We start from the raw sequence: 13,774 nt of genomic DNA, 5'->3' as shown, positions 1-13,774 counted from the left end.
GAGCAGCTTGGTACAGCTGCAGGGAATCCAGGGCAGTGCCATCCACCTGCCCAGAGCTCCCTGGCCTGGCAAGGCCCTCCACTGGCTGGTGCCCACCTCACCCCCCCCCACAACCTGCACAGCACCCCTGGATCAGCTCCCAGCACACCAATGCCAGCCCTGGCGCCCCTCACCGATAGCCTCCGGCGGCCGCCTCTTCAATGAAGGGGGCGCGCTCTCCTTGCGGGTCAGCGGGTTCTTGCGCCGGTCCAGTGACTTCTTGGGCTTGTAGCGCACCTTGAGGTTCGGCTCGGAGGCTGGGGGAGGGGGGTGGCTGTTAGAGGCCCCCTTGAGCCAGCAACATCCTGCACCTACCATGCCCCCTCCAGCCAGCCTTGCCTCCCAAAGGCTGCCCCTTTGTCCCAGTGACAGCTGGAGGGGGGTGGGCCGTGTGGGCACAGCTGGCAGGACCTTACCTGTTTTCCGCAGCGGGAAGTGCTCTGGGGTGTCTATGGTGCTGGTGACCTGAGCCAGGAAGCTGGTGAGCACAGGAGGCGCCGGCCCCTCAGTATCCAGCGTCTCCAGGGTCCTGCGGGGAGGAGCGGGGTCAGGCCGCCTGCCTTCAAGGGCATTGCAAGTCCGAGCCCTGCACCAGCAGGCACAGCTTCCTCCCACCTCTGCTCAGCCAAACATCTCCACTCTGGCACCTGGCTGCCCCCTCCACTGTCTGGGCCTGGCCTGTAGGGAAGGTGCCAGCTCCAAGTGTCCCCCATATCTTGGGGCCTCCTGGGAATGGGATGTCTCTTCCCATACTCACTGGACACCACTGCCAAAGGCAGCCAGTCCCCCAGTGCCTCCCTCCAGAGACAGCTTTGCACTAGCTGATGGAGACCCCCCGCCACAACACCCCGTGCCCCTGCAGGGTAGGGGGTAGACAGGCTCTGGCACCTCCATCTCACCTGTAGGGCATGGCGGAGGGGTTGGGGTTGCTGGTCCTTTCCAAAGCAGCCTGTTGTTTCTTCAGGATGACCTCAGCCAGCTTCTGTTTGACCACAGTGCTGGCCACCGCACCTAGAGAGACACCGCCACCACCGTCCCAGGCTGTTAGCACACAGCGGGCACTGCCAAGGTCTTCAGGAAGGCACCCATGGGCAGCCCCTTCATACAGCACTGCTGATCCCAGGGGCAGAGACCTGAGCAGCCCGCACCTGGGGCACTGGTTAGTCTAACCCCCAGTGCAGCACACCTGGCCGTGGCAAGCCGGCAGATCAACAGAAGTGATTCTTCCCCTCTATTCGGCATCGATTGAGGCTGCATCCCAGCCGAAGCCGCTCCATCCAGAAGAGAACCAGACCCTGGCCCTACAGCTATGCCAGGGCATCCCCACATCTCTTCTGTCACACTAGGAAAACTGCCCTGGAGCAGCCAACCTGCTCCCTGCCCCTGTGGGCTGTTAGCCAGCCAGCCAGCCATGGGGTCATGCCATACCATGCCCATGCCCCAGGAAATGAAGGCCTCGCTCTATGTCCTCATGCTGGTTGCTGCTGGTATCCCTACAACACCCCCCCCACACACACACACACACACGTGCACATACACACACCGCTGCCCCAGGTTCTGCACATGCCACGTCTTCAGCACCCAGAAGAAAGATTTCCAGCTGGGGAGGGGGCAGCACATGGGCATTCACCTCTCTGCCAGCTGGCCCAGCTAACCTGGGAGCAAAGGAGCCACCACATGCAATCCTGGGAGGTCAGGCATCAGGAAGAGCCGTGTTGGGCAACACCTGAGTTAATTCAGCAGAGGTGACAAGCCCCAACTTGTGAGTGACCAGGGGCACCAGGCCTCCCATGACCCAAGCTGAGAGTCTCAAATGAGCTCTCAGGGGCCCCCAAGGCACCCAGCTCTGTGGAGCTAGCATTGTGGATGGCCAGTGAGAGACACCAATTTGGCTCTGGGCCGGGTTTACGCACTCCAGCAGGCCGGAGGGGCAGTTCTCAGCTCAGAAAAGGGGCCACTCAAGAACCACATCTGGCACTAGCTCTGTGCTGCAATGGGCACTAGATGGCGCAGAAAGACCACAAATGGGGCAGCCCCGGATGGCAGGGCAAGCTCCCCTGCAGCAGCCCTGTCCCTTGGGCACTCTCAGCAATGTGGAGTCTTGCCCATCCTGGCAGCTCCTGACATGCACTGGGCAAGGCTATTCTGCAACAGGGGATGCCCGCTGCCCCGACCCAGGGAGGCAGAGAGCTGGAGCTGGCTGGGCCCTGCCTTCTCTGCTCACGGACAGCCCAGGGGCTGTAGGCAGGTGTCCAGCTCAGCCCGGCCCAGCCCAGCAGTGACCAGACAGCAAGGCTGGGGAGGGACCAGCTGCTCCAGAGCCCCATGGGCGCGCATGGCAGCCACACGCTGAGCTCCCTAGAGCCAGGGCCAGGCTCAGCCACCAGGAAAAGCGTCTCAGCCCAGCTCCTTCCAGGCATGGACACCCTCTCGCCGGGCAGGGGGGTCAGAGCCAGCAGCCCCCACAGCACTGCAGACAGAGCCACACAGATGGAAGCAGAGGTTCATACTTCTTTTGCTCTTGTCCTTATTAAGGAGCTGCCGCAGCTCCTGCTCCTGCTGCCCAACTTCTGCCTCGTGGTGCGGGGACTCCATGTTCACCTGCCAGGGGAAGGGGAAAGCATCACCACTGGTGCAAGAGCAGTACCCTAACGGGGCGGGAGCCCGGACCACCCAGTGCCCTAACAGGAATGGAGCCCAAGCCAGCCTGTGCCCTAAAGGAGACGGAGTCCAGGCCGGCCAGCGCCCTAAGGGAGATGGAGCCTGGCCTGGCCAGTGCAGACCTGGCCAGCGCCCTAAAGGGGATGGAGCCCGGCCTACCCAGCTCCTTAAAGGCAGCTGGTTCCTAGCGTGGATCCATTTGAAAATATCCAATCCTTTCACTACAGCCACCAAGAGGCCCATTGCTCAGTGTGTGCTCGGGTCCCAGGTGGCCATAGCTGTCCATGAGCTGCCCTTAAAGCTTTGAAGACTCATATAAGCCCAGAGGACTTCAGATCTGGTATTGGGCTGTGCTACAACAGGACAAGCTTTTGCTGGGCCCAGAAAGCCAGCAGAAATCCAAATTCCCAGCTCCGACCAGCCCTTTCCAAATGACTTGGCCCTCCCCTCCGGCCCTACAGAAAGTCCCAGAAGCATTTGCTTCCACACTGACTTCAAACCAATCCACAAATTCAATCCCCGGCAGAGACAGGAACAGAGCCGGGTGGCAGGAGAGCCCAAATAAACACCCAGAGCCGAGTCAAGCCGATGCCCGGGCCCCTCACGGCTGGGGAACAGAGGGGAATGTCCCCTAGAGCACAGGACCTCCAGGCTGATTGCACGGGACATCTGCAGAGAAGCAGGGGCCAGCCCAGCCCTCCCAAATCCCATCCCGTGCCTGAACCCGCATCTCTGCTCAAAGGGCGTGTGTTTCAGGAAGGAAACCCTTGGTTCTGGGAAATGAGCCAGGAAGAGCTTTCCCAGCAGCCTGGAAGGGTATTTATATCCTCCCAGAGCCGTGCAGATGAGGATCGTCTCTAATGATGCACTCCCTGTCTGGGGAGGCCATAGCACCAGGTCGACCCCCATTTATTCCTGGTGCTGTGGGCTGTGTGGGGGCCCAGTCTGAGGACAGCAGAGCAGGGCCAGCAGCTTGGGAGCAGCAGTGTCTGCCCACGGGGCACCGGGTCACCCTTCGATGTCCACCAGTCACGGCCTTCATGTTGGGTAGGACATGACGGGGCCTGGGCAGGTTTCAGGCACAATCCGCTCTGGCCTTTTCTCAGAGGCAATAGAAAGGGGATTTGCTTTTAGAGCAACTGCTCTACTCAATGCGTCTCTCAAGCCAACACGCCATGCTGGAGGTCTGCACAGGGCTCTGGGAGCTGCTCCTGGGCATGGCTGCGATCTGAGCTGCTCCACACCCCCTAGGCTTCATCGCCAGGGCAGCATCTCTGAAGGACCCCCTGCCCACCCCAGGCTGCTGGCACGATGCCCCTTTGTATGCCCGCTCCCCCGGCAGGGACCCCCTACCCGCATCTGCTGGTGGGTGAGCTGCTCCACTTGCTGCTGATGCAGGCTGGCCAGGAAGAACTGGTGCTGCAGCTGCTGCGTCTGCTTCAGAGCAAGCAGGGCCGTGTCCGAGCCGGGCTTGACAAAGCGCTGCCCGATGCGCAGGTCCATGGGGGCGGTCTGCGGGGATGTGCTCCAGGTCACAGCAGCTGGCGAGACACAAGCAGGGAGAGGTCAGCGGCTGCCTCGCTTGGCACCACCTCCACAATCACAGTGCACCCCCCCATGTCAAGCCAGAGGTCCAGTGCCCCTTCTCTAGCAACCTGCCAGCACCTTCCCTTTCCCTGAGCCTGAGTACGACGTACACCTCTGCCACAAGGTGTTACCCAGACGCAGATCCCCTCTGACATGGGTGGGCAGGGGTCAGGCTCCCCTAGGCTGTCAGACTAGAAGGCTCGAGTCCAGAGCCGCGGTGCCTGCCCTAGCCAGTACCTTGGGGACCCTGGCATCTGGTCCCAGTGCTCACTGGACTGATCTTCCCTTGCCAGACAGGCAGAGCCCCGCCGAGGCTCCAAGGAACTCTCCAGGTCCCTTCGGCAGGTGTCCTCTGCAGACCCTGCCCCTGGAACTGGGATCAAAACCAAGCCCCAGCCACAGCGCAGAGCAAGGAAGGGGAGCAAGGCAAGCAAAGCCTCTGCTCTGTGCTTGCCAACATCTCCCCCTGGGAGCCAGGAGGGCTCTCCAGCATGGGCCGGCTCTCCCCAGACCCCAGGTAAGACCAGTTGGAGCTCCCAGCTCAGAGCCCCTTCCCACAGCACCCTCACATGCACATGGGCTTGAGAAACAGCCTCTGTGGTCCTAGCAGAGTCAAGGCTGAAATTACAGTGCAAACCCAGGCTTGTTTGCTCAGTCAATTCCCAAACGACAGCCCCCCCCACCCCCATCTCAGCTGCTTTTCATATGTTCAGAGGTCCGGACTTCTTAGTCCATAACAAGCACGGCACCTGGCTATGGCCTTCACGTCTGGGCTGCCCTTGAGCTCAGCTGCTCAACAGCCCGGGGGCCCCGTGCAGAAGGACTTGGATGCTCTTGTCCTTCAAAAGCATTAGTGCAGTGGTTCTCAATCTTTGTAGACTTGTGGCCCCCCCTTGGAGGCTGCCAGCTCTTAGCTTTTCAGAAAAAATAATAGAGCCACTCATGGCAAAGAACTCAGGAAGGCCACAGCTATATTTGAAATCCCTGAGTTGTTCTCATGACCCGTGTTAGCACCACAAATGGTGCTAACATGGCACGGTGCACCGCAGCACCCCTAAAAGGATCTCAAGTCACCCCCCAATCCGCACGTCAGTGCCCTCAACTCGCTACGTGCTTGGTGCCCAGCGGATTCCCCTTCGGGAAACCTGAACGGGGTTGAAATTAGGCCACAACTCCATGTCCCCCAGTGGCTTGTGCCCAGACTGAGACAGGGACACGGTGCCAGGCAGTCAGAAAACAAGGGGAACTCCAGCCAAGAACTGTGCACAGGGGAAGCCTCCCGGGCTGAGTCAGAAAGAACGGATGTCTGAAGGCGCCTGAGATGCAGGGACATAGCAGACCATGCTGGAAAAAGCCAAAATAACCAAGGCAGGCTGGCCAAACAGCAAAAGCAAATGAAGATGCCGGGTTATGGGCTGAGAAATGGGCCGGCCCCCACACTAGCCAGACCCTGGTGTCAGCAGGAGCCACATGGGAGCCTGCGGCTGGCTGCAAACACATCCCAAAGAAAAGCCCGGCAGGCCTGTGCATGGAGAGAAAGGCCATAACCCCGCATGGGCAACCAGCAGAAGAGCTGAGGGAGACAAGCCAAGCATCCTAGCAAATACCCTCTCCACCGGTCCATCGTGGAGCCACGGGTAGCACAAGTGCCTCAGACAGCAATTTGCAGCCTCTGCAGGCCCCTCGGAAAAGGCCAGCGCTGAGTTTCAACCCATTTTTTGACTACAGAAAAAGAAGATAGCAATGTCCCAGGTGCAAAGAACTCAGGGGTTCACATCCGGCTCGCTCTGTGCAGCAAGCTTGAAAGGATCTCAAGGCACCCCGGGCTGCCATGAGACCCAGGTGAGCATTGGAGACCACTGCTGTAAGCCAGCAAACTTTTTTCATCATGCACCCCTATCAGTAAAAAAATTTTGAGCACGCACCCCCAGTATATGTATATTTCTATAAATATAAATAGAAGTTCTAGTATTTTCTGCCCACGCCCCAATGGATCGTCTTGCACGCATCCCACTTTGAAGACCACTAGCCTAGAGGGACGCAGGCCCTCCTTAGAAGGGAAAGTACCGTGCCCGTTTTATAGAGCGGGGAAACTGAGGCACGAGGAAAAGACGCCAGAGCCCCAACTCCAAGTCCCAGGCTCCACTTGCCCCTCTAGCAGGCCAGCAATGTTGCCGCTGATGGCCACTGCCATGGTATCGATACAAATTATGGAAGCATCCAACACTGAAATGCCAGCAGCGCTCCATCCTCTGGAGGGACCCCTTCAAAAAGCTTCCTATAAAATCAGCTACCATCAGAACGGGTGGCAGATCCACAGCACGCGGCCACACTGCCACTGGCAGAGAAAGAGGAATGCTAACCTGCCAAGGCAAAACCTGCTACGCCATACCTGGACACAGACTCAAGTTGCAGCAAGGGAAGTTGAGGTTGGATATTAGGAAAAACTCTCACGAGGAGGGTAGTAAAGAACTAGAACAGGCTACCTGGAGAGGTGGTGGACTCTCCATCCTTGGAGTTTTTTTAAGACTTGGCTGGGACGATGTAGTTAGGGCTGGTTCTGCTTGGAGGAGGGGGCTGGACTAGATGTGACCTCCCGAGGTCCCTCCCAACTCTCACATTCCCCGACTTTATGACTCAAGGATGTGACCTCTACTATTGAGCATCTATTAAACAACCCTTTCCAGCAGCGGAACATTAGGGGCCATGGTCCTGCTGCTTTCCCCGTGGCAGGTTCAGGTGCAAGGTCTTGTGTTGCATCAGGGTTGACGGCAGTGTTGCTGCGACATTAGACAATGGATTTTGGCTGGGCTGGGTTGGACAGGGCGGATCCTGCCTCGGGCAGGGGGCTGGACCCAAGGGGAGCTCCAGAGGTCCCTTCCCACCTGCCTTCTCTATGCATACGTCTTCAGGCTGCTGAAAGTCACTGAGTTCACTTGCATTACGTGAGGTCCCTACAGTCTCGCTCCAAGATCCACAGGCATTTCAGTGCCCTGGAGAAGGGAAGGGCAGGGCCACCCTGCCAGCATCCAAACCATAGGGCCAGGAGCCAGCTGCTTTGGGAAGCAGTCAGGAGAAGAGAGTACCTGCTGACATGGAAGTCCTGGGGAGGGGGGTTTGCTGGAAAATTGCCTCCAGCCTGATTTTCCACCACGAAACAACATGAACAACACTTTCCACCTCCCTCATGCGGGCATTAACAGCACCGGGGCCATGCCCTATCTCCTCATCTCCCAGCTGCAGCCAGAGCACAGCGAGCTGATGCTGTAGTGGCTAAGACGCTGTCCCCAGCCCGCACTCCACAGCTTTGGGCCCAGTACATCCCAGGATGTATTTGGACTTGCCAAGATAGATCCTAGAGGAGAAAGCTGAAACCCCAGATGCCTCTGCTCAGGGCACATCTGCGCAGAGCGGCTCTGGGCTCTCTCTCCCACCCCGTGCCCTCTCTTTCAGCACTCACTGCCTGCTTGTCAGAGCTCCCCAGGACCCTCTGCTTTCCACCGCACTCGTGAGATCTCAACAAGCCCCGTTTCACCCATGGTGTATCCCCCACGGCTTATCCAGCCGATGAGGCCAGTGTCTGACAGGCTCCATCACTGCACCCGACTCAGGTTCCCCCAGGATGCATCTACACATACACATTTACTGCGCAGTACAGGCGTGTGTCCACATGTGCATGCCCATACTGCACAGCAAATAAGGCAACTTATACCAACTTGAGCGTAAATTTGATGCCTGCATCATGCAGGCATCAAATTTACACCCAATTAGTTACTGCACAGTAATGCACATGTAGATGCCTTACTGTGCAGTCCCAACTTTAGTCCCAAGCCAGCACATACACAATGTTAATGCACTTTAACGCCTGCATGTGTAGATGCCGGTTAATGCCCGCTTACTGTGCAGTAAATTTAAGCCGGCATAAATGCACGTGTAGACCCGCCCCCTGGGCACCAAATGTAGCAGGGCAAATGATAGCACAGGGCTATGCAATGGAAGACAACCAGACCATGACCCTGCCATTCCCCAGCGCTTGGGCCTGTAGCTCTGCAACACGGGGGAGATTTTATGCTGCAGGAAAAAATATGAGACCCTGAAAAAGCCTCCCAGTCCCTTGCACAGGCTGCCCAAGCGGAGATGGACAGTGACGGTTGGCCTCTGCCATGGACCGGGCAGGTTCTAGATGATGCACCAGCGAGGAGAGCGCTGGGCGAGTGTCAGGCTGGGACAAGGTCTCAGTGAACGGCCCTGACAGCTGCCAACATCTGGGCCTGCATTCTGGGGTGCTGGGTTCTCTTCCCAGCTGGATAAATACAGGCTACAGAGGGCAGATATCAGTGAAAGAAGCCAGGTTACATGCCCCTGCTCAGATGGCACTATCACATGCTTGCCTACAGTTTTACCAAACCAGGGAGGGTGGCTCTGCAGCCAGCGGGCATGGCAGATCCTGCCACTTGAAGGTGTTCCCCATTCATTAAGTGAAGGGACCTCAGGAGGTCCCATCTAGTTCATCCCCCTGCTCCAAGCAGGACCAGCTCCAGCTAGATCATCCCAGCCAAGGCTTTCTTAAAAACCTCCAAGAATGGAGATGCCACCACCCCCCTGGGGAGCCTGTTCCAGTACTTTACTACCCTCCTGGACAGAAAATTTCTCATATCAAACCTTGCTGCAATGTGAGCCCATTGCTCCGTGTTCTGCCATCTGCCACCACTGAGAACAGTCCAGCTCCATCCCCTTTGGAGCCACCCGCTCTTGGCCTGTGCACGTGCTAGCTGGTGTCCAGCAGCCTTTCCCATAGATCTGCTGGAGTCTTAAAATGGAAAGCACAAAGTGCCCGGGGAGAGAGCCAGCTGCCCCGGGAACACAAGGCAGGCGCTTTCTGCTTGCATTGCCTCCCTCTCCAGTAAGGCTGGGCAAGCAGCTCAGCTGGTGCCAGCCCAGCCCAGCCCCATCCACAGAACAAAGCAAAGAGCCAAGCAAACCAAGCAGAAATCGGAGAATTTGCAGAACAATCAAAACACAGACCAACGGAAAGACCCTAAAGTCACAGGACCTGCCTCTTCCCCACACGCTCTGCTCAGCCCTCCCAGCCGTTGAGGCAGACGGCGATTTCCTGGAGGCTGGATTTGCCAGGGGACATTTGAATGTGACCTTTACTGATTCCCCCCACCCACCCAAAAGCAGCCTTCAGGGCTTCCAGGCTTGGCATGGAGTCAGGCCAGTGAACACGCTCAGAGATGCACTGAAGTCATACAAATTGCTTTCCCGTCCTGTTTTCAGCATGCGCAGCCTCCCAAAGGCTCCAAAGTTCAGCTGATTTTGAGATACAGGCAATTAAAACCATCCTTTTTTTTTTTTTTAAATTAATAAGGAAAGTGCCTTCTTCGGAGCCAGCAGAACTAAAAAAAATAGCCTGAGGGATGTTGCGCTAATTAAAAACAGCCATCAATAACACAGACAACAAAGATTTGGGAGGGTGGGGGGGTGATATCTTTTATTGGACCAGCTGCATGGCTGGAATCGAGTGAGACGAGCTTTCGAATGCAAGGCATTCTTGGTCGGGCCTGAGGAAGGAAGCATGGCAGATGTTAAGAGCAGAGAAGAGGTGTGAAATTATAGCGCAGGGGTAGGCAATTATTTCGGGCAGAGGGCCGCTTACTAAGTTTCGGCAAGCCATCGAGGGCCGCACGACAAGCAGCCTGGGGCAGATTAAATTCATTTTCTAAATTTTTTAGGGGCCCTATGGGCTGGATAGAATGGCCTGGTGGGCCGCATCCGGCCCCCGGGCCACATTTTGCCCACCTCTGTTACAGCATGTCAAAAAAAGAGAGATCAGTGTTCAGTCCTTGGCCTGCAGCAAGGATGAACTTTTGTTCAAATTTGGCTTTTAAAGGTATTTGATGGAGCAAGAGGGCAGCAAGATCTGCAAAATAATGTATGTGTGTCTGCAGCCCATAGATTTGTTTTCTGGTGTGTTGCTGCTGTTCGTTTTGCCCCACAAAGGTACCACTTGGTGCACTGGATCAGTTGTATCACATTTTGGGAAAGGAGGGATCCCAATGGGCCTGCTGTGTGGGGATCGGATGGTCATAGCAACGGAGACGTGCTTGCAGGTTAAGCATCTTTGACCCTAGCTGACTTCCTGCTCCTGAGGCAGGGGGACTAGACTTAATGATCTTCAAGGTCCCTTCCAGCCCTAATGTCTATGAATCTCTTGCTAAGGCAAGGTTTGATGGGAAGAGTTTGCTTCTGCGATGAGATGGGCAAGGCTGGGGGGTTTGGAAGTCAAAAGAGGAGGGGCTGGTAGCCTCTCTCCAGGTCTGCTCTTGAGGATAGGCTGCAGTTGGGATCAGAGAGAAGTGGGGCTGGAAGGGACCTCCAGAGGTCACATCTAGTCCAACCCCTTGCCTGAGGCAGGACAAGCCCTGTCCAAGTCATCCCAGACCAACCATCATCTAAACTCTACATAAGACCCTAATACAAACACAGACAACACATCCAACCCTGCCACAGTAAAGCAGGGGAATCACAGCAGCCAATGTCCTGCTTCTACAGAAGATCATCAATCTATGATCCCAGGTGGAGGGTCTGGGATTCTTCTTCTCTTGATCCACCTCCACCAGGATCCCAGATGAGGTCCCTCCCATCATGTTCCTTCTTCTTCCTCTTCTGTCCTCCCCAGGGAAACCCAAGTGGGCACAGGACAGCCTGCCTGATCTCCATGCTGGTGCCCGAAGCACTGCAACGAGCCATGGCAGGGATGTGCCCATCCCTTCTTAGAGGCCTAGAGAAGCCAGGCTGGAATGGGACCTCCCGAGGTGACCCAGTCCAACCTGAGACGGCATCAGCCCCATCCAAATCAACCCCTACAAACCTGTCATCTAACCCCTTAGCACAACTACGCAGTCAACCCTGACTCAACACAAGACATCACACTTGAACCTGCCACAGGGAAAGGCAGAGGAACCATAGTGGCCAACATCCTTCTTCTGTGAAAAGTTAAAATACAGCCCAGAGATTACATGCTACCTCTCCCAGAGTATTGACACTTCAGGGATGGATCGTGCCTGGCCTGGCCTTCCCATAAGTGCTGTGTGGGGATGGAGAACATTTGGAGATGTGAGCATTGATGTTTTCAGGTCTCCTAACCTGGTCAAATCGGGGGGATCCATCATGACGGAGCTGCTCTTCTCTCGGTGACCTTACTGCAAGAATATGAAAGCCGTGCTCCTGCTAAGCTCCTTCCCCCAAACAGCTACACTCGTGCTCAGAGCACGCACAGAGCAGGCACTTGAGCATGCACAAAAGACTCACCCGCCGGCCTACGCCTTTGGTGGAAAATTTCAGGCCAAGAGGTTTGAGCGTGGCACGTGCCTAAGTGCCTGAAAACGGGGTTTTATCATGGAAAGTACTGAGCAGCCTTCACCGCCTACCTGCCTTGGGGCACCTTCCTCCAGCCTCACCCTCCGAGATGCCAAAGGCAGGCAGCTTCCTGCACGTGGTCCCATCTACGCTACACACACTCGGGTCCCCGAACCAGGTAAATTCCCATCTAAAGTGCAATTCTTCAGATCCTTTGTGAATGTGGGTAGCCGAAACCATTTTGCAATGCTGGACCCGCAGGCCCTGCCCTGCTGACCGCGCGATCCTCCTGCTCTTCACCACCGCAGCCATGTTCAGAGGTCTGGCACAGGAGACTCATGAGACCACAGATCCCACCTGAAGCTTGTGACTTCTCCCTCCCTGCACTCCCACGACTTCAAAGTGAGGCTACCGTAAGTTTTGAAGGAGAAAAAAAGAGGGTGGTGGGAGACACGGGGCATTTATGCCTGCATCAGGTTGTCTCTTTAAAGTGGAAAGTGCTGTAAAATCTACAGGCCTGTGCTGCCCTGAAACCTGTCATGCCAGGAGAGGATGTTGGGGGACAGCCTGGGGTCTTCTAGGGCTGCAGGGAGGGTCAGTGTGCACCACCATCTCTGGGCACAGGGATAAGAAGCCAAGCCGAGTCTCCAGTGGGCATCGCTAGCTGGTCTCTGCATGCGGCATGCCCCCTCACATGCTTCCGTCTTCCCACGGCCACTTAGTTTCATAGTTGGTCGGGTCAGAAGGGACCTGAGGAGATCGAGTCCGACCCCCTGCCATGGCAGCAAAGAGTACTGGGGTCAAACGACCTGGCAAGGTGATTGTCAAGCCTTGTCTTAAACACCCCCAGGGTAGGAGCCTGCACCACTTCTCTTGGAAGCTGGTTCCAGATCCCAGCCGCCCTGACTGAAGTTGCGCCTCCTGATAACTAACCTAAACCTACCCTCTGCCAGCTTGTGACCGTTATTTCTGGTCCCTCCTGGCGGTGCTCGGGGGAACAGGGACTCCCCCAATGCCTGCTGGTCCCCCCTGACTAGTTTATAACAGGCCACTAGACCCCCCTCAGCCTTCTCTTGTGGAGGCTGAACAGGTTCAGGTCCCGTCGCCTCTCCTCGTAGGGCCTGCCCTGCTTCAGGATAACACAAGAGGTAGCTCCCTCTAGCCCAGCCAGGGTGCAAAGGTCCTAGGAGAAGGGAAGAACTGGGGGGCTGATGGATGGTGGGGTACGCCCAGGGAGTGCCCCCTTGCACCCACACACAGAGGGAAGTGGCTGGCAGAGACCTTTGCAGCAAGGCGTCCGACTTGCTCTGTGGCCCTTCAAATCCTTCGACCAGCGTAGGCGGCTTCTGCCAATGGAAATGTCCAACTGCCAGGAAAAGCCCTTGGCCTTGCAAAGCGGAGAGCCAGGAAATACTTCCACCACCCCGTCAATTCGGTCCTCAGCCCCACACCCCCAGCCGGGTCTCCTGCCATGCAGGGCAGAAGACGGGTAAGGTCCTGCCCCACTCCTTGCACCCGAAGCTATTCCCAAGGGGCAGAGGAGGGTTGCCAGGTGCCTGCATTCTCCCAAACATATTTCACAGGGTGATGGTAACCTGTAGGGGCACTCTGCAGCCCTCAGAAAGCCCCCAGTGGTACCCAGTCTGCCCCTCATTTGACTGCAGAGACAGACTGCTCTCACCTCTACCTGAATGACTGGCAGAGGGGGACCTTCTAGCGCAACACAGAGCATCTCCCTGGGACCCAGGCCTGCTGAGCGCCCGGGGGTCCCGGAAAGAAGCAGCCCCTTCCCCAGGCAGGATGTATTTTGGTTATGACTGTGGCAAGGATTGCGTCAGCACGGGAGGATGCTGCGGCCATGCCAAGGAAAGCAAAGCAAAGATCAAGCACAGCAAGCGGCCTCTCTTAATTAACATCCATTTGCATACACAGAGGAGAACGCCCCAAACCGGTTTGGAGGGAACGCTCCAGGGCTCCTCAGCACATTTGCCGGCACATGGAGCCGTGCAGGGATTGCCGGGCCCTCGCCCGCCTCCATGCCCACGGCCCAGGGTCTCACCACACTGCAGACAGCATGGCCCACGCACAGCCACTGGCTGCAGCCCTGGCAGATCCCAGGGCCATG

The 13,774-nt window shown here is 56.9% G+C and overlaps 1 protein-coding gene across 7 annotated transcripts in view; it reads right to left on the bottom strand.

The window, feature by feature from the left end:
* The window catches only part of HDAC7 (histone deacetylase 7), a 139,435-nt gene that overhangs the window by 21,106 nt on the left and 104,555 nt on the right, over positions 1 to 13,774 (bottom strand). For all 7 annotated transcript variants that reach the window (XM_090056303.1, XM_090056301.1, XM_090056302.1 and 4 more), the window contains 5 exons: positions 4,054 to 4,241; positions 2,550 to 2,640; positions 939 to 1,050; positions 456 to 568; positions 174 to 296 (listed from right to left, as the gene is read on the bottom strand). In XM_090056303.1, coding sequence (XP_089912429.1) covers positions 174 to 296; positions 456 to 568; positions 939 to 1,050; positions 2,550 to 2,640; positions 4,054 to 4,203 — 589 coding nt within the window. In that variant the 5' untranslated portion in view covers positions 4,204 to 4,241. Of the gene's footprint in view, positions 1 to 173; positions 297 to 455; positions 569 to 938; positions 1,051 to 2,549; positions 2,641 to 4,053; positions 4,242 to 13,774 lie in introns of those variants that run through there.

The sequence above is a fragment of the Crocodylus siamensis genome, chromosome 6 (assembly GCF_052110815.1).
Source record: "Crocodylus siamensis isolate JL-2025a chromosome 6, ASM5211081v1, whole genome shotgun sequence".
Classification (NCBI taxonomy): domain Eukaryota; kingdom Metazoa; phylum Chordata; order Crocodylia; family Crocodylidae; genus Crocodylus; species Crocodylus siamensis.
This window is presented reverse-complemented; position numbering and strand designations above follow the sequence as displayed.